Source organism: Pelodiscus sinensis, chromosome 1 (assembly GCF_049634645.1).
Source record: "Pelodiscus sinensis isolate JC-2024 chromosome 1, ASM4963464v1, whole genome shotgun sequence".
Classification (NCBI taxonomy): Eukaryota; Metazoa; Chordata; order Testudines; family Trionychidae; genus Pelodiscus; species Pelodiscus sinensis.
The window spans coordinates 7853231-7877619 of NC_134711.1; the positions used below are offsets into that span (position 1 = coordinate 7853231).

Sequence of the window (24389 nt, forward strand, 5' to 3'; positions counted from 1 at the left end):
TACTACACAAGAAAACATCAGCTCTTCACACCCACCATTTTACAGACAAGTCAGGCAGAAAGCAAGACCTACTGTCAAACAAGGGAACAAAATTCAAGACTTGAAAGCACTCCTAAGAACATTCTGTCCTAAACACTCAGCTTAGGGATGTAAGCGACTAACCAACTAGTCGCTTCTGCCTCCCCCTCCCAGCCACCTTGCTGCTTCTATCAGAAAGAGACGGCGGGGAGGGGAGAAGAGGAGAGTGCTGGGGGGAGCTGGCTTAAAAGCTGGTTCCCCCAGCTCCATGGGAGGGGGGGGGGTGCAGCGGCGGCATTCCACCTTTGAAGTGTACAAGAGTCCCTACTGGGGTTCTTGTGCATCTAAGTAGAAGTGCCGCATGAAGCCTGGGGCCAAGAGGGGATTAGGAGTTCCCCGCTGGCCCCAGACGCCATGTGGCATTTCAATCTTTGAAATGCGCAAGAGTCCCTACTGGGGCTCTTGTACATTTCAGATGTGGAACATGTGGCACTTCCACCTTTGAAATGTAGCAACAGCTGGGCAGGCTCTTGTTACATTTCAGAGTGGAAGTACCCTTATCGACTAATCGAATAGTCGATGGAAAATCCATCCACTATTCAAGTAGTTGATTAATTTTAACATCCCTAATTCAGATACAAAAATTCAAACTCAAGGTTCTAAGATTCCTCGGATGACTGAACTATTACCCTTATATAAATCCATGGTGCACCCACATCTGTAATACTGCGTACAGATGTGGTCATCTCATCTCAAAAAAGATACTGGCATTAGTAAAGGTTCAGAGAAGGGCAACTAAAATCATTTAAGGGTTTGGAACAGGTCCCATATGAGGAGAGATTAAAGAGACTGGGACGTTACAGCTCAGAAAAGAGGAGATTAAGGGGGGATATGATAGAGGTCTATAAAATCATAAGTGGTGTGGAGAAAGTGAAAAAGGAAAAGTTATTTACTTGTTCCCATAATATAAGAACTAGGGGCCACCAAATGAAATTAATGGGCAGCAGGTTTAAAAACAAATAAAAGGAAGTTCTTCTTCACACAGTGCATAGTCAATCTGTGGAACTCCTTGCCTGAGGAGGTTGTGAAGGCTAGGACTGTAACAGGGTTTAAAGGAGAACAAGGTGAATTCATGGAGGTGAGGTCCATTGATGGCTATTAGCCAGTATGGGTGAGGAATGGTATCCCCAGCCTTTGTTTATCAGAGGGTAGAGACGGATGGCAGGAGAGAGATCGCTTGATCATTACCTGTTCGATTCACTCCCTCTGGGGCACGTGGCATTGGCCACTGTGAGCAGACAGGGTACTGGGCTGGACGGACCTTTGGTCAGACCCAGTATGGCCGTTCTTATGTTCTTATGACAGTGACGAGAGAATAAGTACAGAAGGGCAATCAAGAACCAACCTAATATGCATGTGCAATTATGGACTGCATGACAGGGACCTGCCAATTTGAGAAATCACATAATTTCTTCTTTCATTTTACCAAAAATTTTATCAGCACATGTGCACAAGCTGAGGCCCCCCCCAATTTAAAAAAGAGGAAGTTATTAGAAGGTTGCTATCTGTAAGAAACCCTGAACTCAAAGTTCACTCCTCTCTCTTCAATTTGCCCAAAATAGCTCACACCTGTCCATCTGCAGAGACTGCTGCAAATCCCATTTATATTTTCAGAGGCTTTGGGAGAAACAGGAATGGGGGATCCATGTACTGAAGATTGAGATCTCTGGCTGAGGGGCCTTCTCCACCTCCTTTTCTTGGCTTCATGGAATTTGCGTAGTTAGTAGATAGCTTGTATTGTAGGGGGCAAAATCTAAAGATCTGAAGAGACTTTGCTTCATATATACTTAAATACAAGAAATTAATTCAGTTAGCCACAGGAGACTAGAGTTTTACCTTCTATAAGGGAAAACAGTTAAAAGATCTGTCTCCACTTAAAACGTTAGGGTACCACAGCAGTGCCTCTGTAGCACCTCAGTGTAAACACTATCTACACCAGTGGTGGGGAAGAGCTGGCCTGCAGCCAGGATCTGACCCATCAACCCTTTTCATCTGGCCTGCAGCCGCCCCTGAAGAATGTAACAGCACCTCTCAAAGCAGCTGGCTGCTCGTGTTGCTGCGGAGGTAGGGGAATGCTTTGCATGTTGCCTCACCCTCAGCAAAATCTCTCAGCCTCTATTGGAAACTGACAGATAGGAGCAGAGAGATTTTGCTGGGGGTGAGGACAGCATGTGACACCTTCCTCTCCTTCCACCCCCCCCCCCGCCCCCCCCCCCCCCCCAAGCACAGAAAGCCACAGGGAACAACCAGACACTTTGAGCCGTCTGGGGTTGCTGGTAGGCAGGAAAGCCTGCCTCAGTGCGCTGTTGGCTGGGACCTGCTTAGAGAAGCATCTACTGGTCAGAGCCTACCTCTGGCCCTCCACCCCCTCATGTACCCCAACTCCCTCCCAGACCCTGCACCCCTTCTTACATGCACCCCATAGCCACAATCCTCCCCTGTACCCATATCCCATCCCAGACTCTGCACCCCAACCCTCTGCCCCAGGTCCAGGGTGGATAAAAATCAGTTATTTTTTTAAAAAAGTTAATAGATTTTTTATTTAAAATGAGATTTTTTGGAAAAATGTTTGAGAAAACACTTATCTAAAGATAGTTTTAATTCATATACATTATAGCTAAAAGATCTTTCCGCATGGAAGACTGATGATAAATTCCAATCCTACAGTCTGGAACAATATATTCATGTACATTAAGAAAATAATGAGTTTCAATAGTTCAAGGATTAGGGACCCAATTTTATACAGTTCTAGAGATATACATTATTTACGTGAATTTTTCTATCCCCCCCAGTGGGACTCATTGCTCAGTGTAGAAGATATCAGAGATGCTTACTTGGATTTGTGTATCCAGAAATAGCATGCTTGTTAACAGCAAAAAATGGTTTTAAATATATAGAGGTGAGGAATAACAGGCCTCAATCCTATTGCTCCTCTGCAAATTTGCGTACATGGAGTCAATCCCTTACCTCTCCCTGAAAGTGCAAAGTTGCAAAAAGTTCAATGAATAGAAGACTGTTGGGGGTGGAACAGATCTGGACAAGAAGAACTCTTGAGATAAAGGAGAGAGGTGAGGGACAGGCAGTAGAAACAAAAGTGAAACTGTTTGAGCAGCATATTCCAGAAGCCTTCATTCATTTGAAGTCTACCATACCATTCTCACTAGAATGCATTTTTATGTAGAACAGTGGTTTTCAAACACTAGGTCATGACCCAGTAGCAGGTCATGGAATGTCTCATTGCATCGGGGGATCAGGTGACCAGTGTGGGTTCTAAGGCAGGCTACCTACCTGCCCTGGCACTGCAAACTACCCCCCAGAAGCAGCTGACAGCAGACCCAGCTCCTAGCTGGGGAGAGGGGAGAGCGCACGGAGTTCGGTCCACTGCCCAGCCCTGAGCACTAGCTTCACACCATCAGTGGCTGGCAACCTGCTGCTGGCTGTTTCTGGGTGCAGCATAGTCTGTAGTGCAAGGAGACGTAGGAAGCTTGGCTTAGCATCCCCTGCTGTACCACTTAGTGGGAGCCCCTCAAGATAATCCTCTCCCCCCTCCACAAAGCTCTCATCTTCAGCTCCACCCCCAGAGCCATCACACAAGACAAATTATGTTGTGTCACAGGCATAAACAATTTTCTTGAATTGGGTCACAAGAAAAAAAGCTTCAAAACCACTAATGTAGAAAATCATGATTAAATCAAGTTTCCTAACTAGTGATTTAAATCAAATCCACCCTGTGGAGGTTACAACCCCCACCTTCACCCGAACTCCCTCTCCAACACCACACCCTCTCCTGCTCCCCAGTCTCCTAACCTGAGCTCCTGTCTGCACTAAATCTCTGTTCAATATCCCGTACCCCCTCCATAGAGAAGTGCAGCCCTTGACCACTTACAAGATCTTGGAGTGACCCTCACCTCAATAATTATTGCTCACCCCTTATCTACACTGACTCTCCCATCTTTCCATCTCCCTGGAAAACTGCAGATATGCGCAGTTATCCACATCCGCTGATATGGCTGCAGATGTCCATGGCTCATTTTTGCCGATTCAGATACAAGTTTTGTATCTGCACGGGGCTCTATCCATCACAATACATAAATCACCTCCCCAAAAGGTGGTAGTTAGATCAACAGAAGAGTACTTTCATCAGCCTAGCGCTATCTACATGGGATTTACATTAGCCTAAAAACACAGTTCGGGAATGTGGATTTTTCACACTCCTGACCAACTGAGCTAAACTGACCTAATTTTCTAATTTAGGCTAGAGATATGAAAATGTAACCAGCACACCGTTCACTGGTGAGCTGTTAACATTCATGGCTATATGTCGACTCCTGGTACACACAAGCTCCCAGTGCACACCAATTCCCAGGGAGCCTCCTGTCCCACTCTCCATGCTGCTGTCTCTTATACAGATGCAGCAGCGAGTGCGGGGGGGTGCAGATGTGAGCTGGTAGTACGTGTAGGGAGCTGACTCAAAAGCCAGCACCCCGCACACACCAGTTAATTCCCAAAAAGCCAAGTGCCATGCCGTATGTTGGTTACTTCATTCAGGGCTCGCCAAGCATCGCTCGCCAGCCGCGCGATTCTGCGAGCTGCACATGCGCAGATCGCGCTGTGCCAACTTGTAATCTACTCACTACGGGCGAGTAGATTACATGATTTGTCGAGCCCTGCTCATTTTAACATCCCTAATTTAGGCCTAACCAAAGCAAAAAAACCAAAGTCACAAATCAAAATCTTGCATCCAAGCAGTCCCTAATCCACCACTTAATCTTCACTCAGTATTCAACCTGACAGCTTATTGTATCATACTTCCATAAATTCAGAAAACAGAACCAATTTCTCTCAAATTTTGCAACCTACACAAGTTTGCATTTTCCTGAGCATTTCTGTGAGTATAACATATGACTTTGCAGAAACTAAATGGGCTAAGCAGGATCAAAGATTTGTCACAGCAGCATCAGCTACACTATAGACTACAGTGTAGTATTTACCCTGTTGCTTGAGGAGAAAGTGAATGACCTAACGGAACCCTTTACAATATGAGAGTCATACAAGTTTTGTCTTCAAACAAAAAAGGAGCATTTTTACCTCAGGATAGCAGATGCACATTACCTTTTCACTTCAAAATAGCAAGAGAGAGAAGACACCATAGATTTTACCATGTGGAAGTTACGCGAAATCCCAAACATGGTTGGCCATTCAGTAAAAATGGCACTGCTTTGTAACCACCAGAATTTTACAGAAGGATACCCAATGAGAATCCCCTTACTCCTTAACATTACTGGAAAAAACACACACACAAATTATAAAGTAATACATAGCCACAGAATATTCATCAAAAATAGACTATTTGGATTGTGGAAGAATCACTAATTCTATCTTCAAGAAGAATTTTGACAAATTGGAGCAGGTTCAGAGAAGAGCCACAAGAATTATTGAAAGATTAAAAAACATTATTTATGGTGTAACTCAGAGTTCAATCTAGCTCTTTGAAGATATAAAAGATGACTTGATCAGAGTCTATAAATATCTACACGAGGAACACAAATTCAATAACAGCTGTTCAACCTTGCAAACAAAAGGCATAGCAACATTCTATGACCAGAAGCCAGATAAAGTCTGGAGCACAGAAGTCTGAATTTATGAGTATGGGGAACTAGCTCAGTTTCGGCTCACGCTGAGTGTGGGACTAAACCCCACTGTGGCTCTGCAATTTAAAAACCAGGAGCCAGCGGGCAGGCTATCTAGTTCCTACTGCCTTTTACACTGCAGAGCCACCTAGTGCAAGCCGGAACTGAGCCAGGCTGCCCCATCGACTAATCAAGTCATCAATAAAAATTCTATCAACTACTGGATTAAATACCTGCATTTTAACATCCCTAGTTTGCAATACAATGAAAGCTATTTCCTCAGTAACTAACTGATGCATAAAAGAGGGTTCGATTAACGCCAATGTAAAACATCCATATTTTAATTAATGGAAAAATACAGGCAGAGTAATTGAAGAAATTAATTCAAATATACTTCCAAATGTTTCCATAAAACCACAGCACTCATCATAAGTTGTCAGTGACAACATTTAACAAAGTAAACTTAGCACAATATTTTCTGCTACAGCATCTTCAATCAAGAATTGCATACAGACTTCACCATACCAAAAGAAAACCCCACAAGTACTGTACATTTCTGTACCTTTTAAAACTTCTGTTGTGATCCAATTATGCAGTTCTTAATGAAAGAGCCAAGTTTAGCTGTGTAGGGGAATTTATAGACCCACTCCTAATTTCTTAAGGATATGAACCAAAATAAACAGGTGGCTTGTGTAGTTACAACGTTTTTCATTAACAAACTTGTTGCTGAGAATAGTTGACCCTGCATTCACATCTTGCAATACAGAATAAGAGGTTTCCAAGAGTTTTCAGAGTAAATTCCTCAGTATCTCCTTCTTTTCACTGACTCAGTTGTAATTTATGTAGCTTCAAAGCCATGATGCACCATTAACCCTATTTATTAGGCTTGGGTTTTAAAGAATCAGAGGTTTACATTTGTGGGTCACCCCCAAATAAAAGATGAACACAGCATAAAGTTAAACAAAGGGATAACTAGAGTTATTGTTGGTATCAAACTGAATTACACCTAAATTATATTAGCAAGAAAGGAAATTCATGCAGCTTCCTAAAAATTGAAAAAAAAAAATCAGAGGAATGTTAATTGCTTTTCTTAACCGTGTATTATCACAAAAGTAATTTTTGCTCCCTGAACTCAACGTTTGTGATCAAAATTTTTCAGAGTTCCCAGGATGTTGCAATACTTTAACATGAGCAGTATTGACCCTTGAAACATCTTCAACAGTTTATTTATTTTTAAGTTTACTGACTGCAGTATCAGTTACCTAATGTTAATCCATTATTGCTTAATTCTCAGTATTTATTCTTGCAAAGAATAACTAGAAAACCTTATGTTTTGCAGTCAAAGTGGGGGGAAAAAAAATCTATCCAGCACTCTCATTGACTTACACAGGCTTCAATTACATAATAAGGTGTATTTATTTTTACTTTTATTGTACATTATGTTAATACATGATGAAAAAAAAGTAGCTTATTTTCAAAGTGAAGTTGAGTTTACTGAACTGATTGGTGATTGAGAAAAAAGCCAAGTTCAATATTTACCTTGAAGGACAATAAATCAAGCCAATTTAGAGAGAGACAAGTTCAAGTTTTTTAAATTAACATTCTAAAAGATAAAATGAAGCAACATACATGCTGTCTGACTGGCTTAGATGCAATATCTGTACCATAAGTAAGAGAAAAAACATGTTCAGGTATTACATATGCAAGAGAAGAGACCATAAGTCAGGGGTGGGCAATACTTTGTTGGGGAGTTACTCCAAGAATTTGGAAAGTGGTCAAGAACAGCACTCCTCCATATTAATGGAGGAAGATGGAGTCTGGGATAGAGGCTAAGTGCAGAAGGGAGCTTGCACTAAGGGACTGGGGTGCAGGAGAGGGAATTTGGGTGAAGGAGACAGTTGTGACTTGTGTTTAGGGACATGGGTAGAAGAGTTTGGGCTGTGACCTAGGTCAGGAGGGGGCTGTGACCTGGGGCAGGAGGATTGGGGTGCAGAATCTAGGAGGGGATATGGGGGCAGAGGGTTTAGGTTATGTGGATGGGGGGGAGGGAGAAGAGGGTTGGGTTGCCAGAGGCAGGCTAGATACTTCCGAAAGAACATCTAAACAACCACCACTATAGTAATTCCTCATTTAACACGGTAGATACGTTTCAGAAAATGATCGTCCTAAGTGAAAACGTGTTATGCGGGGTCAATTTTCCCATTGAAAATGATGGAAAAGGTGGAGGTTGCGTTTCAAGCACACGTGCGCTCACAGCTCCAGCCTGCACTTGTTAGCAGCTGGGACCAGGACATAAGGTTGGGGGAGAAAGGGGACTGGGTTATAGCAAGGAGGAGATGTGTTTGGCTCTGGAGAAGGGAAGGGAAGGACAGGGGAGGGGGCTTGCAGCCAGCAGTACACCCTAAACATCATGGGAATTAGTGAGACAAGATGGGTACACAGTCAGGTAAGGGTACAAGTTTCAGAGGAAATAGTGCTCTACTCAGGCAATGAAGAGGAAAATATACCACATATGGAGGGGGTTGCACTCTTGTCACCATAGGCACATAAAGCTCTTATAGCATGGGAACCTGCAGGGCCAAGAAGTATCCTTGCAACATTCAGGACCACAAACAGGAAAATTAATATGCACGTTGTTCAGTGTTATGCACCAACAAATGATAGAGGAATCAATAAAAGAACAATTTTATAACAGACTACAGCATGTGCTTGACCAGACAAAACCAAGAGATGCCATCGTAGTCATGGGCGATTTTAATGCCAAAGTAGGAGATGACAACACAAGATATGAAGAGACAATAGGGAAGTTATGAATGAAAACAGGGGAAATGTTTGCTAACTTTTGTGCAGTTAACTTATCAAAGGAGGAAGTGTTTTTCCACATAAGAACATCTATAAAGCAACATGGATATCCCCCGATCATCAAACAATCAGATTGACCACTTCTGCATTAATCGACAATTTAAATGATCCTTACAGAATGTTAAAGTATACAGAGGAGCTGATGTGGCCTCAAATCATCTACTGATGGCCAAATTGAAACTAAAATTATGAAAAGAACAGGACAATACAAAACTACAAATCATGTTATAATGTAGGATTTTTAAGAGACCAGGTAAAGAAAGAAATGTTCTGTATCGTGCTTAGCAATACATATCAAGCACTGGAACATCTAGATAAAAATTTAAGCACTGACAGCCAGTAGCAAAAAATAAAAGATGCCTGGACCAGTACATGTGAAGAAGTCTTAGGCAAAAAGGAACGTCAGCAGAGAGAGTATCAGTGGAAACACTTAGAAGGATCAAAGAGGGGGGAGAAAAGAAAGTATTCTTATATAAATAGTAAAACAAGAGCTGCCAAAATTATAGCCCAAGGGAACTATACAAATGCAAACAAAGGGGTTAAGAAGAGCATTAGAGCAGATAAGAAAAGTGATACAAAAGTAGAAAACCAGATGGAAAGATGGGCAGAACATTTTAGCAAACTTCTAAACAGACCAGTTTCAGAAGATCCCCCAGCAATCCAGCCAGCTGAAGAAGATCTCTTGGTCAATTGTAGCAAGCCAATAAAGAAGAGATAAAGGAAGCAATTTGACTTCTAAGAAGTAAGAAAGCTGCAAGTCCTGATGGAATACCGGCAGAAGCTATAAAGATGGACATAGATAAATTAACAGAAATACTCCACAGCTTTATTGGTAACATTTGGGAAAAGGAAGAATTACCAAGAAACTGGAGGGAAGGATATTTAGTAAAGGTGACCTACAAGAATGTATGAATTAGAGAGGAATCATGCTTGTGTCAGTGCCAGGCAAAGTATTAAATAGGATAATTCTAGAAAGACTCAAAACTATAGATGCCAAGCTAAGAGATGAACAAACAGGCTTTTGTCAAAATAGATCTTGTATAGATCAGATAGCCACATTGCGCTTAATTATTGAACAATTTTTAGAATAGAATGTTTCTTTGTATATTAACATTGTGGACTATAAAAAAGCGTTCAACAGCTTGGATAGGGAAACGTTGTGAAAGTTATTACAGCAGTATGGGATCCCTCAGAAGCACGTAAATCTCATTAAAAAGACCTATGAAGATATGAGCTGTAGGGTCTTGCATGACGGTCAACTTACAGAACCCTTCAGAATAAAGTCTGGTGTTTGGCAAGGTTGTCTGCTGTCCCCCTTTCTCTCATGATTCAAACAGCCAAAAGAAAGAGAAACAGCAGCTAATGAGAGGAATGGAATCCAGCGGACTCTGTTTAAACAGCTAGAAGACCTTGGAACACCAGCAGATGACCTAGCTCTTCTGTCACAAAATCAACTTCTAATGCAAAATAAAACAGTGAAGCTGGACAAGATTTCACAGCAGATGGGACTGAAGATCCATGAGGTGAAGACTAAGATCATGAAAGTGAATGCAGCAAACAGCAGCCGCCCAACTGTCCTGAGAGGAAGTTGATATCTTCACCTATTTAGGTAGTATTATAAATAAAGTGGGAGGTACTGACGAAGATATTAAGACCAGAATACAGAAGGCAAGACATTTTTATTATTTTGAGGAACATATGCAATTCAAGAGAGATCAAGCTACAGGCCAAAATAAGAATCTTCAGCTCAAATGTAAAAATCAGTACTTCTATATGGCTCAGAATCATGGCGAACTATAGGGACAAACATCAAAAGATTGCAAACTTATATTAATAAATGTCTGCATAAGATCAGTGGCCTGAAGTGGTCTGACAATCATAGAATCATAGAACTGGAAGGGACCTTGAGAGGTCATCGAGTCCAGCCCCCTGCCCTCAAGGCAGGACCAAGCTCCATCTACACTATCCCTGACAGATGTCTATCTAACCTGTTCTTAATTATCTCCAGAGAGGTTACAAACAGTTTATGGAAAAGAGCAGGGCAATGACCAGTAGAGCAAGACATATTGAGAAGATGACAATGGATTGGCCATACACTGAGGAAGCCACCAACTAGCACTACAACACCATCCCTATCCTGGAACTCACAGGTCAAAAAGGGAAGAGGAAGGCCAAAGAATAGTTGGAGAAGAGACCTGGATGTCAATGTGAGGAAAATGGGCAAAACCTGGAGAAAATTAGAAAAGGTGGCACAAGACAGAGAGGATTGGAAAGAATTTGTTGATGGCCTATGCTCCCATAGGAGCTAAGGGCAAAGAAAGAGGACACCACATATACAAAATTAAACACATTTTAATATTCCTAGTTTATTCCTGGAGAAATACTGTTTTCACAAATCCTGCTTATTTTACCTGTCAAAACAATATAAACACATCAGTTTCAATTATCTGGAAAATTTATGTCAAAATACCTGTCAGCAAGTATGTCTGTAAAAATAAAATAAAAAAAGATTCAGAAAATGTTTCTTGACAAATAGATTCCTTACTAGGCATATTAATGCATGACTGAGTAATAATTCATTTAAACAACAATACAGAAACACATTTCCTGCACCCCTTAGAAGCAGTGCAAAGTCTTCAGGGGAGTCAGAGAAAAGATAACAGAGGTGCTAAGGGAAAGGGAAGTAATTATTGGGAAGGAGCCTGAGAATGAATCTGCAGGACTGTTTTAGGAGCTGGGGAGCCCCCTCCCATTCAGCAGCCTCCTCTCACCCCCATGTACCTCTGCACCCCGACTCAGCCATCCTCTGCCCCCTGGTGATCCTGCACCTCCCTGTACCCATTCAACCCCCCTCCTGCTCCTGTCTGTCTCTCCCACTAGACCTTCTGAGCCACTATCTATGCAATCCCCAGCAGCTCCTTGCGCCCTACTCTGGCCTCTCCATATCTTATGCCCCCTCAATTGGCCCCACGCACAGGGCACTGCATGGAATGCAGATTCACCCTTTCCTTTTCAGCAGCTGGCTGCCAGAGTGGATAAGCCATCTACCCCTGCTCTTGTGCGCAAACAGATGTAACTGCAACAATTCTGACAATGTATTTTCTGTGTCAAATAAATCTTCAGGGGACATGAATTCTGCAGATGTGCAGTGGTACAAAATTCCCCAGGACTGAAACAATTCTGGACAATGTATGTCTTTGTGTCTGAAGAATATACTTACAAAGTGAAACAAGGTACCCCTTTTCTGCTCTACTTAAAACTCAGGGAAGGAATTCTTTACGGGAAAATATGGGACTTTTAGGGGTGGGGAAAGTCATAACAAATGTGTCAGCAACATGAGATAGGCTTAACCGATGGGGGGGGGGGGAGGTGCTATCAGCTCTTTGACAATATCGGTCCACAGTGAGTCAGAGCAAAAAACTGAAGGAAAGTCCAGTCTTTCTTCCTATCTTGCAGATATCAAGCTACTCCAGTACTACAGAATGATGACTTAACTACATACCATTGGGGGGAGGAGGGGTTTCAGGCTGCTATGTGCTAGAAAGACAGCCATATTAAAAGGTACCAATGCCTATGCCCTTCTTTCCTCCTACATATTTAATACATATGAAGGTTGGTGTACACAAAGAATTTAAGAATTCCAGCTCAGATTTATAGTGACCAAAGTTATTACAATCACATGGTTGTTCATGCAAAATGAGTTTCTGGTCCTCAGTGCCATTTGCAACTTGCTGGTATTTCAGTCTGTCTATTCTTTTTCATCCTACCTTAGCAATTCTTATAGATGAGAGAAACAGGGAGGCAAGTGAGGACCATGAACGTGGATGATTGGGTGCTCCTTAAAACTTTTGGAATAGCCTGATCCAGTTTAAGTATAATTCAGTCTATATTACTAATCTCTGCCACACCTAAGGAAGGACAGGAGGATTGACCTTACTACTGGACCATTTTGTAGGATTTGACAAGTATGAATTTGTTCTAGACTCAATTTTCCTAGTAACAGCTCAGACCTTTCCCAAGAACTAACAGTCTATGACATAACACCTGGATTCTTGACATCCTTGCTGATGTCCATGCAACTCTCCCCGTTGTCACTGCCAGCCAAGTTAACGGATTGCCTTTTTGGACTCATCCCCATAAAAACAGAAAGCAACCAGAGAATTATCGGAATGTTACTTACAAGTATTAGGGATGTTAAATTGCAATTAATCAGCTAATCAAGTAGTCGCAGGAACTTCCATCAACTACTCAATTGGGGGGGGGGGGGGGGGAGAGAAGAGAGCACTTGCTACCCCTGCTGCGGCTCTGCAGTTTAAAAGTAGTAGGACCCAGGCGTGCAGCAGCCCAGATCCTACTATATTTCAACTGCAGAGCTGCAGCCGGTTACCTCCTGGGGATGGCGTGAGCCGTGACTAAGCAGTCCCAGCTTGTACCGACCCTGGGAGCTAACCCTGCTGTGGCTCTGCCTTTTATATGTAGTAAGAGCTGAGTGGCTCTTACTACATTTAAAAGGCAGAGCGCAACACAGCTCCCACTTGCACTGGGTTCCCAACAGCTGCTCCTCTGCTTTCTGTGTGTATTAAGAGGTGCTTTCCAACCACTGGGCGAGTGGTACAGAGGTAGTGAGCAGGAAGAGCTGCCCAACTCTTACAATATTTAAAAGGAAGAGCCGCAGCAACGGTGCTGGGGGGGGGGGGGCAGCGGCGCGGGAACTGATTTTTAATCCAGCTCCTGTATCCAATAAACCTGACTGGGTGACTATTCTTTTACATCCTTTGTAAGTATTTGTGTAACATTTGTTGAGAATACCTAGAATCATGTTAACTGTTTAAAAATTAAATTTCAAGTGCTAAGTCTTCTATATTTTTACCCACTTACCAGTTTAAATTCATAATGGATTGAGATCCCCACTAGCATTTAAAAAGCTGTTCTGGTATGGTTCTAGCTGGCCAGGAGGGACATGGATTTTGCATTCCATAATTTTGTTTTACATTTAAAATCATGTGTTAAAATCATGGTTTTGTTAGAGTCCACGAGACAGAAAAAAACCCGTCCATACTAGTACTTTAGTAGTAGCACCAACACAACCATAGTAAAAACACAGTAAAACAAAAAAAAAGCAGTCATGTAGCACTTTAAAGACTAACAAAATAGTTTATTAGGTGATGAGCTTTAGTGGGGCAGACTCACTTCTTCATATGATCTGAAGAAGTGGGTCTGCCCCACTAAAGCTCATCCCCTTAAAGACTAACAAAATAGTTTATTAAGTGCTACATGACTGCTTTTTTTGTTTTACCAAGATCAGACTAACATGGCTGCTGCTGTAACTACTCCTAGTAAACATGGTTCTACTTCCAATGACAGGGCTAATATTCATTTTAGGGAAAACAGCCATCTACATTAATTCTATCCATGATGCAGCAGTACACAGTCACCTAGCATGACCTTTTATAATTCAGACTTACAATGTAAGCAGGACTGGACTATGTTTTAACTGTGGGCCTTAACATTTTTGGACCATGACTCGGCCTAGTACTGTCTACTTTTAAAACAAATCAAGTTTAAACTGTATCACAGTATACACACTGTAACTGCATCATTTCCACTCCCAGAGGATTATTTCAAAATTTCAATCCTCCTTCTCAGGCTGCTTCCCTTAACATTTCTCTTGCGCTGGAAGGCAGGGGATGCTCTCACCTAGGCTCACCACAGACAAGGGATGCTCTCGTCTGGAGCCGTCCGTAGCATGCCTCCTGCGGAGTTGGAGCAGCCCTCTACCTGTGGCAGGACCCACTGGTTACCATTTAATCAGAATTGGTAAGCTTCACTCCTTCAGGGTGGTGCTTACTGGTTAATCTTTCACATCCCTAATTACCACTACGCTCATTATCAGTCCCACTATTGAAAAGTTATCAATGATCTGGAATAAAACAGCCAACTTTAGCAGCAATGATTTTATACACCAAAAAAACTAGAAGCATAACTGTAAGGACCTACCACCAATACAGAGTAATTGAGATCGCAAGTAGTCTGGGCACACTAAAACATGAATTAATCAGTTAAATGTAAGGTCACACATCGTATTTACAGGTGAGGAAACTGCATCCTGAAGAGCAGAGACTCTGTAAAAGACTTAGATCAGCTTTGTAAATAGCATCTAAACATGAACAGCTGGTGAGATGCTGTTTCAAAGAGGGTTAACAGGATGCTGGGCATTATAAACTGAACTACTGATCAGGGAGTTCATACCTTTGAAAACTGCACAATGGAGACCAATACCGGAATACTACAACTGGACATAGTACCTATCATGATGCTTCTCAATTTTTTAAAAAAGCAGAACACCTGCAAGAATGGTTCAAGATTTGGAAAGCAAGCCTTACAAAGAGTTTAGTCTATATGGCTTATCAAAGGGAAGATGAGGAGATGACTTGGTCACTCACAGCCTACGAGTATACTATATATACACAGAGAAGAGATCTGTGACACTAAAGGAATCCAGAACAGCAAAGGCAGAACCAGATGCAATAGCTGGAAACAGAAGTGATATACAGGCAGTCCCCGGGTTACGTACAAGATAGGGACTGTAGGTTTGTTCTTAAGTTGAATCTGTATGTAAGTCGGAACTGGCGTCCAGATTCAGCCGCTGCTGAAACTGATCAGTTTCAACAGCGGCTGAATCTGGACGCCAGTTCTGACTTACATACAGATTCAACTTAAGAACCCCAGGCATCCCCAAGTCAGCTACTGCTGAAACTGATCAGCGGCTGATTCCAGGAAGCCCGGGGCAGTCAGCTACTGGTCAGCGACTTGGGGACACCTGGGGCAGAGCAGCTGGGGTGTTGCCGGGTTGGTCCAGTAGCGCCCAGAGCGGCGCTACGGGACCAACCGGCAGCGCCCCAGCTGCTGTACCACAGGCGTCCGGAGCAAAGCCACGGAGCACGGGGGCAGTGGGACAGCCCAGACGCGCCGTGGCTGTCCTGCTGCCCTCCGGCTCCGCGGCTCTGCTCTGCTCCCCGTCTCCCTGGTCTGTAGACCAGGGGGACGGGGAGCAAAGCCGTGGAACATGCATGCAGCGGACAGCCAAGACGCGTCTGGGCTGTCCGCTGCCCGCATGCTCCGCCGCTTTGCTTCCTCTCCCTGGTCTGCTGGAGGCCAGGGAGACGGGCCCCGTTCGTAACTGCGGATTCGACGTAAGTCGGAACTGCGTAACTCGGGGACTGCCTGTATTGAAAGAGAGAGAACTGGAAGTAAAACACTTCATAAAAAAAATGAGTAAAAGCAATTGCCGGTGAAAATAGAAAGGATGACAACTCCATCACTAGAAGCCTGAGTCAAGACTTGATTCTCTCTAAAGTGCATTTGTGTGTAAGCAGTGACCAACCACCTGCCTGACTCAGGCCACTAACTTTTAACTGAGTTAGACTATCATGCAGGTGGTTAGCCACTGCTTACACAAACACTTTATAATGGTCACTCCGGCCTTTAAAAAAAAAAAAAAACCTGAACACTACAATAATTCAAAACTAAACTGCTCCAAGGTGTCAGAGGGGCCGGGCCGCCCATTAGTCTGCAACTTCAAAAACAACCAGTAGTCCTGTGGCACCTTAGAGACTAACCAAAACGAGTCTATTTAGTATCATGAGTGGTCATGGCCCAAACCCACTAGGAGGTTATCTGAGGAAGCGGGTATGGCGCACAAAATCTCATGATACTATAGTGATAGAACCTGCATCCTGCTTCAAAGACCTTTTAACACCAGACTTGACAGAGAATCCTCTGAACTATCATTCATGCTTAAATTCGACACTTTACGCCTCGGTCTAAACAAAGACATTAATTATCTTACCCATCACAAAGATAGCTTCCGCAATTATCACCTCTAATATCACTAGCTCACTAACATTTACCTCCCCCCTCATCCCCCTTCGGTTCTGAAATTTGATTTGTCCTTTTCATAGGTGTTCATTTTTTGGATTAAAATACAGGACTATGGAGCACTTTAAAGACTAACAAGATGGTTTATTAGATGATGAGCTTTCGTGGGCCAGACCCACATCCTCAGATCAAATAGTGGAGGAAAATAGGCCCACGAAAGCTCATCATCTAATAAACCATCTTGTTAGTCTTGAAAGTGCTCCATAGTTCTCTATTTTGCTTCAGCTACCCCAGACTAACACGGCGACATTTCTATCACCATTTTTTGGACTGTGGCTTTTGGTGCATATGGTTGTGCCAAATTTCTTCCCCATATTGATGTGAGGAAGTGGGTCTGGCCCACGAAAGCTCATCACCTAATAAAGCATCTTGTTAGTCTTTAAAGTGCTACATAGTCCTGCATTTTGTTCCAGGATAGGATCGGCATCTTTCTGGCACCAGGAGGCCACAGGAAGAATAAACCCAGGCCAGACTACGGAGTATGCGGCTCACAAAGTTTAGGCTTTTTTTTTAAAAAACTGTCACCCCCCCCCCCGGGGAACTGGCCAGATTTGCTCGCCACTGGGGCGCGGGTGAGGCGCAGACCGACCCCTACAGCCCAGTGACACCGCGTCCGCCGCCGCCCTGAGCCCGGGCGGGAAGAGCGGGCGGCCGGGCCCGGCGCGCTGCAAGGGCAGGACACGGGCCGGGCGCGCGAGGACGCGGTCCCGTCCCGAGGGGGGGGGGGGCGGGTTTGCCCCCAGCTCCGGCGCGAGGGCAGCGCCCCCCCCCCCAGGCCCGCGGCGAGGGGCGGGGCTGAGGGGGGCGCTGCGCGCGGCGCGGTCACGGGACCCTCCCGGCGGTTGGGCCCCCGCGGCCTGGAGCGCTGAGGCGGGGGGCGGACGCCGCGCTCGGCCCCGGCGCGGTCACTCACTCGGGCAGGTAGGTGGAGGAGAAGCTGCTCCAGCGGTGCAGGGTGTAGCCCAGCACCCGGCTCTCGGGCCCGGCCGGACCCGCGGGCCCCGCCGCCGCCGCCGCCGCCGCCATCTTGTCAGCAGCGGGGAAGGGGGAGGGGCGGCCGCTCTTAAAGGGGCCGCCGCCCTCCCGAGCCTGAGGGGAGCGGGCTGGCGGGTCCGTCCCTGCCCGGCAGACGTGACAGACAGACAGACCGACCGACCTACCGTCCGATCGCAGGCACAGTCGGGCTCATCGCAGCAAGGGGGCAGACTCTGCAGTCAGAGACCCCCTGCAGCAAGGGGGCAGACTCTGCAGACAGACAGACCCCCTGCAGCAAGGGGGCAGACTCTGCAGACAGAGACCCCCTGCAGCAAGGGGGCAGACTCTGCAGACAGACAGACCCCCTGCAGAAAGGGGGCAGACTCTGCAGACAGACAGACCCCCTGCAGCAAGGGGGCAGACTCTGCAGACAGAGACCCCCTGCAGCAAGGGGGCAGACTCTGCAGACAGACAGACCCCCTGCAGAAAGGGGGCAGACTCTGCAGACAGACAGACAGACCCCCTGCAGCAAGGGGGCAGACTCTGCAGACAGACAGACAGACCCCCTCCAGAAAGGGGGCAGACTCTGCAGACAGACGGACCCCCTGCAGCAAGGGGGCAGACTCTGCAGACAGACAGACAGACCCCCTGCAGAAAGGGGGCAGACTCTGCAGACAGAGACCCCCTGCAGCAAGGGGGCAGACTCTGCAGACAGACGGACCCCCTGCAGAAAGGGGGCAGACTCTGCAGACAGACGGACCCCTTGCAGAAAGGGGGCAGACTCTGCAGACAGACGGACCCCCTGCAGAAAGGGGGCAGACTCTGCAGACAGAGACCCCCTGCAGAAAGGGGGCAGACTCTGCAGACAGACAGACAGACCCCCTGCAGAAAGGGGGCAGACTCTGCAGACAGACGGACCCCCTGCAGAAAGGGGGCAGACTCTGCAGACAGACGGACAGACCCCCTGCAGAAAGGGGGCAGACTCTGCAGTCAGACAGACCCCCTGCAGAAAGGGGGCAGATGTTGCAGACAGACAGACCCCCTGCAGAAAGGGGGCAGACGTTGCAGACAGACAGACCCCCTGCAGAAAGGGGGCAGACTCTGCAGACAGATTGTAAAAAGGGGGCAGACGTTGCAGACAGACGGACCCCCTGCAGAAAGGGGGCAGACTCTGCAGACAGACAGACCCCCTGCAGAAAGGGGGCAGACTCTGCAGACAGACAGACCCCCTGCAGAAAGGGGGCAGACGTTGCAGACAGACGGACCCCCTGCAGAAAGGGGGCAGACGTTGCAGACAGACAGACCCCCTGCAGAAAGGGGGCAGACGTTGCAGACAGACAGACCCCCTGCAGAAAGGGGGCAGACTCTGCAGACAGATTGTAAAAAGGGGGCAAACGTTGCAGACAGATGGACCCCCTGCAGAAAGGGGGCAGACTCTGCAGACAGATTGTAAAAAGGGGGCAGACGTTGCAGACAGACAGACCCCTGCAGAAAGGGGGCAGACGTTGCAGGCAGATTGTAAAAAGGGGAAAGATGTTGCAGACAGACAGACCCGTTGCAGAAAGGGGGCAGACGCCTTGTAGACACAGACAGAGGGGCAGACGGTGCAGACAGACCTGTCGCGCAAATTGCAGAGGGACAGGCGGACCTGGACTACAGACATGTGCAAGCAGCCACGGTCACTTTGCAAACAAGCTACAAAAAGGCAGGCAAACGTTGCAGACAATTATGGTGAGGCAGGCAGCTCACTGAGTCTGGTCTTATCGACTGTCCCACGGGGCTGTCTCTCTCTACCAGTTTATATTGTGCTCTGGCATTTAGGCACTTCCAGGATGAGGACCGAATTGAACTCTTGTCCCCCTACACAGGGACAGACAGAAGAAGGGAAGACTCACAAACACATGCTAAGATCCAAGCCCAAATGGTTCCTGGCAGGCCAAGCGCTGCTCCCTCCCCCGGTTACAGTGTGGTGGTGTGTCTGCTACCAGTCCCAGCAATAGAGCGAGGACCTGCCTGGCACTGGACAGCAAAGAAACGGATACAAATAAACTTCACAAACAAGGCTTTGTCCCTAATGGTCATTTGTCATCACACATTGCTGGTCCATGGCTGATGTGTGCCATCTCATTTATTTCTCCTGGTGTCACAAACATTAGAGATAGAAAGGCTTGTTAGACAACCAAGTCCATCTTCCCTTGGCCAATGTAGGATGGCATTTGTCTAGTCTAAAATCTTTAGGGCAGGGTCCATTTTGTTCAGCTCCTTGATAGATTATTACACAACCTAATGCATCTCAAATTCAGAGTGATAGCTTAATTTTTCCCTTTCTTAAGGTAATTTCATTCCTTTACCTGCTGGTACTAAACTAAACAATCCCTCTTCTTCCCTAGTCATCACTTAGCCAAGTAGGACACATTCTGTTGTTTTTCTTTGTTGAGAAGTCACTCCTTCCAGTGCCAAGAATTTTTTTATTTAGCTTCCCTGAATCCCCTCCAGTTATTCAATATTAAGAGCATTTCTAATTTGCTTTACCATAGTGCCTAGAATCCCTGCTCATGGACTAAGACCGCAGGCACTGTACAAACAAGAAGGACAGTCCCTACCCTAAGCAACTTACAGGTTGGTCCACAGCACTTCAGAGAAGACCTTTTTACCTCCCTGCTCTTGACTGTGTTATTCTTTCATACAGTTCACCTTAGCATTGGCCTTTTCCTTATGACCAAATCACCAGGGCAAATTCACAACTAACTTGCTATGTAACAGCAATACTGTTTTGCAGATTTCTCCCTTCCATTGAAAATCTGTATTTCAAATCCAAAACTTGAAGCTAGGCAAACTGAGGCTGGAAATAAAGCATTTTGAACAGTGAAAATAATTAACCGTCATGGGAAAAAATGACCAAGAGCTGTGATAGATGTTCCATCACCGACATTTTTTTTAAATTCAGATTGGATGTTTTTCTAAAAGATCTGCCCTAGGAATGATTTTGGAAAAGGTCAATGGATGGTGATAGACAGGAGGGTACACTAGATGATCACAGTAGTTCCTTCTGGCCTTGGAATCTATTAAAGGCTGAATTTCACTGCATTGTTTGCTGAACTTCTGTACTTTTCTTTGATCAGCCCGTGTGTTAATTCTGGGCTTTCCACACTTCCTCACAGTTTGAGTCATCTGTAAATCTCATAAGTGTGCAGGGTTAAGCTTGCAGAAGGTTTTCCAAGGTTAGAGAGACATGCTGGTACTACCTACCTAGGTGTTTCTATGACCCACATCACTGTTTGACCCCCCCTCACAATCATTAATAGGTTTTATCCTCATAACACCCCTTGAGTGTTGTGTTTACCCAGGATTCTTGAGTCCCAGTCCAACACCTTCCTTGCTACACTGACTCTATCATCCATTAAGGTTGCCAGCCCTCCAGAATTGCCCTGGTGTCTTCAGAAATTAAAAATTAATCTTTAATTAAAGACTATGTCATGCAATGAAATCTCCAGGAATATGAACAGCCGAAACTGGCAACCCTATCATGCATGTATTGTAATATAGAGACTATATAGAGACAGAGGCTAGGTCTACATTGCAATGTTAAATTGGAAAAAAAACATATCTTTCTCCGATTTACTTTAGAAAGAGGCTATTCCAAAATGTGGCACGTCTATATGGCACCAAATTTTGGAAAAAAGTGCTCTTTCGACATATCCCTTATTCCTCGCAGAATAAGGTTTACAGGGATGGCGAAAGAGCGCATCCGTTTTTTCGAAAACATTTTCGAAAAAGCAGACACATTCCTTGGACACAGCATAGCTTTTCCGGGATACCAGAGATATCCTGGAAAAGCAATGCAGCCTAGACGTAGCCAGACAGAGTGAGAATTCATTCTTTCTTCCTCTTCCAGCCAAAAGAGCTGCAGCCCCGAGTAAATTCATTGGACATGATAATGGTGATGTGCAGAAGATACTACCCACTGACTGGTAGATCCTGTGGCTCTATCAGCTGATGTTATGAGCTTTGTTTCTGTGATGCCCCTAGTAAAAGGTTATGTTTGATATAGGGGTTGGAATGGTGAATTTACAGGCACCATTGAACTTGCCCAAGTAAATAATACAATGCAACAGCTCCTCCCATACATCTAGTATCAGTGCAGAAGGTGGTAGAACTTCAGCTAGGAAGAGGGCTACTAATGAATTTTTGTTATTTGGGTGTGAAGCATTGTGTCCCCTCTGTCACCCACAGCATCACAAGCTAAGGAAAGAGCTTTTTTACTGTTATTGCTCCTTTATTATTGATGGCTCAAGGGTTTTTTTTTAAAGGGGGATTTTAGTTGGCTAGCTGCAGTGACTGACAGAGCAAAGCAACCCAAAAGGTTATGAGCTGATAAAACTTACGATCAGTTTGGGTGCGTCTACACTGCACCGTAACTCAAAATAAGCTACGCGATTTGAGCTACACAAATTGCGTATCTTATTTCAATGCTATTTCAAAATAGCTTATTTCGTCATTTGACATTGTCTACACCACCAAATTTTGAAATAAAGCACTATTCTGAAATGTCCCTTACTCCTCATAGAATGAGGTTTACAGGAATGTCAGAATAGTGAGCCTGAAGTAACAGGCTTGCCGTGAAGACACAGGAAAGCTATTGCGGGATACTCTGGTATAGCATGGCAGTATAGACGTACCCTTTGTGATTCCACTAACTTTGATATTTTTAAGCAGTCTCATTTAAGGAAGGGGGGGCATTGACCTCTTTTGGAGGGGAAATAAGTGGTTGATTGGAAGGGGTATATAGGAAAGCTATTTTCAGTGAGCAGATGCTGCAGTGTGCGGCCTATAGGTTTATTTATCACCGTTTCATCTAAGTTGAACTCGGGGAGTACAGAAAAGTGAAGTTTGGCCATGGTAAATGGAAACTAAATACGGGTTTACAGGCAGTCCCCGACTTACGTGGATCCGACTTACGTCGGATCCCTAGATACGAACGGGGTGAGGCAACTCCCGCACATGCGCAGCAGCATTCCCGGGGCTAGCTCACCTGGGTCCTAGGATCCTCCTCCTCCTCGGGCCGGCTCCGACTGGGGTCCCGCAGAGCTGCCGGGCAGAGGAAAAGTGCCTCCCCATGCCCGCTGCCGCCCCCCACCCCCCTGCCAGAAACAGGCTGCCCCCTCCCCTGAGCAACAGGCTGCTGAACAGACAAAAGCAGCCTCTCTGCCCCTCCTCCCCTCTATACATGCCGGGCTCCCGGAGCGCAGCAGCGTCCCCGGGGCTCGCTCACCTGGGTCCTAGAATCCACCTCCTCCTCCTCTTCGGCCGGCTCCAACTGGCCTCTGCCTGCAGCAGCTGGCCACAGGGACAGGGATCCCGCAGAGCTGCCGGGCAGAGGAAAAGTGCCTCCCCACGCCCGCTGCCGCCCCCCCCCCCCCCCCCCCGTGGCCTCGCATCCTGCACGCCTCCCCCCTCCCCCCTGCCAGCAACAGGCTGCCCCCTCCCCTGAGCAACAGGCTGCCGAACAGCAGACAAAAGCAGCCTCTCCGCCCCTCCTCCCCCTATACATGCTGGGCTCCCTGGGCAAACAAAGACTCCACCAAAACAAACAAAGTGCTGGCCTCATTGTGTTAGCAAAAAAAGGACCCTCCTCCTAGAACCCTGGGTGGTGTGTGGAAATAAAGCTATTAGCTCAAAGCATGGTGCAGAGCTGTTTGGTATTTGATGAGTTACTCCTTTAGTCCTGAGTTTGTCACAGGGACAGAAATAGATGTGAAATCTTCTGAACAGGGGAACAGACAGCAAAACAAACATTAGAGGGGAGTTAACCTTTCCCTATGCTATCCAAAACTAAAAAAAATGTTTGGCTAGAGTTTCCCCTACAATATGTACCAGTTCCGACTTACATACAAATTCAACTTAAGAACAAACCTACAGTCCCTATCTTGTACGTAACCCGGGGACTGCCTGTATTTAATAATGCAGTAGCATATAGAAAGGTTGAAGACACCTTTATTGAACAAGAGACAGTTCGCAAATTTTTATGCATCCCATACAGAATGGTGGGAACTGGCTAAGAGGAGCCTGGTGACCTTTCTATATTCCTTTTCATGACATCTGTATATCTGATTACAAGCATTATTTAGTATTGCAGAGGGGTTTGAGCGATCTTCATAGTTGACTGCAAGCTGGGAAAGGCACAGAACTAAGAGGTCTTAGAAGAAATTAAGAAGGAAATGGTTCAGCACTGAAGGAGAAAGCTGGAATCAGATAAATTTGCAAAGGACTTCAGGACAAAAGGAAAAGAGACTACAGCAAGATATGAGGGGGTTATGGGATGTGAGTGCTGGACACATCCACAGGACCCTGCTGGAATGTTGAGGATAGTTCAGGAGTATTACGAGTGCAATCTTTGGGGAAGAAACCATTCTTCCTTTCCACAGCAGCAGTTTTTGGATAGTATCACAGATTTCCCAACACTGGCAGATGATGAACAAGATTCACTCGTGAGGCCAATAGAAGAAAGTGAGGTTCATGCCTCTATCTTATTACTGCACAAGGGAACTTCCCCCGGAGTCGACAGCAGAATTTTATGAGAGGTTTGTGGATTCCCCCCTTTGCGGCGCTCTCGTGCTTTCAGTGTTGGCTTACTCCTGCGGGTATTCTGTGCCAAAAAATTAAAAATTCTGCACACAATATTTTTAAAATTCTGCAAGTTTTATTTGTCCATAAATAAATGTGGAGGCTCCAGCATGGCTGGGCGGAACATAGGCCACGGGTTGCATGAAAGTAGGAGATCACCTGATGCCCCACTCCGGCAACCCTCAGGACATGGACTCAGTAATGGGACTGCACCCACCCCTGACACAGCACAAGGCCTGTACCTGCCCCAGAAGTAGCCTGGGGCCCTGCCCTTTTATGCCA

At 45.5% G+C, this 24389-nt stretch overlaps 1 protein-coding gene across 2 annotated transcripts in view; it reads right to left on the bottom strand.

Moving 5' to 3' along the window:
- Positions 1–17557, bottom strand: part of MKLN1 (muskelin 1) — a 173185-nt gene extending 155628 nt beyond the window's left edge. For both annotated transcript variants that reach the window (XM_075925725.1, XM_075925720.1), the window contains exon 1: positions 17422–17557. In XM_075925725.1, coding sequence (XP_075781840.1) covers positions 17422–17534 — 113 coding nt within the window. In that variant the 5' untranslated portion in view covers positions 17535–17557. The remainder of the gene's footprint in view (positions 1–17421) is intronic.
- Positions 17558–24389: the final 6832 nt, after the last annotated feature.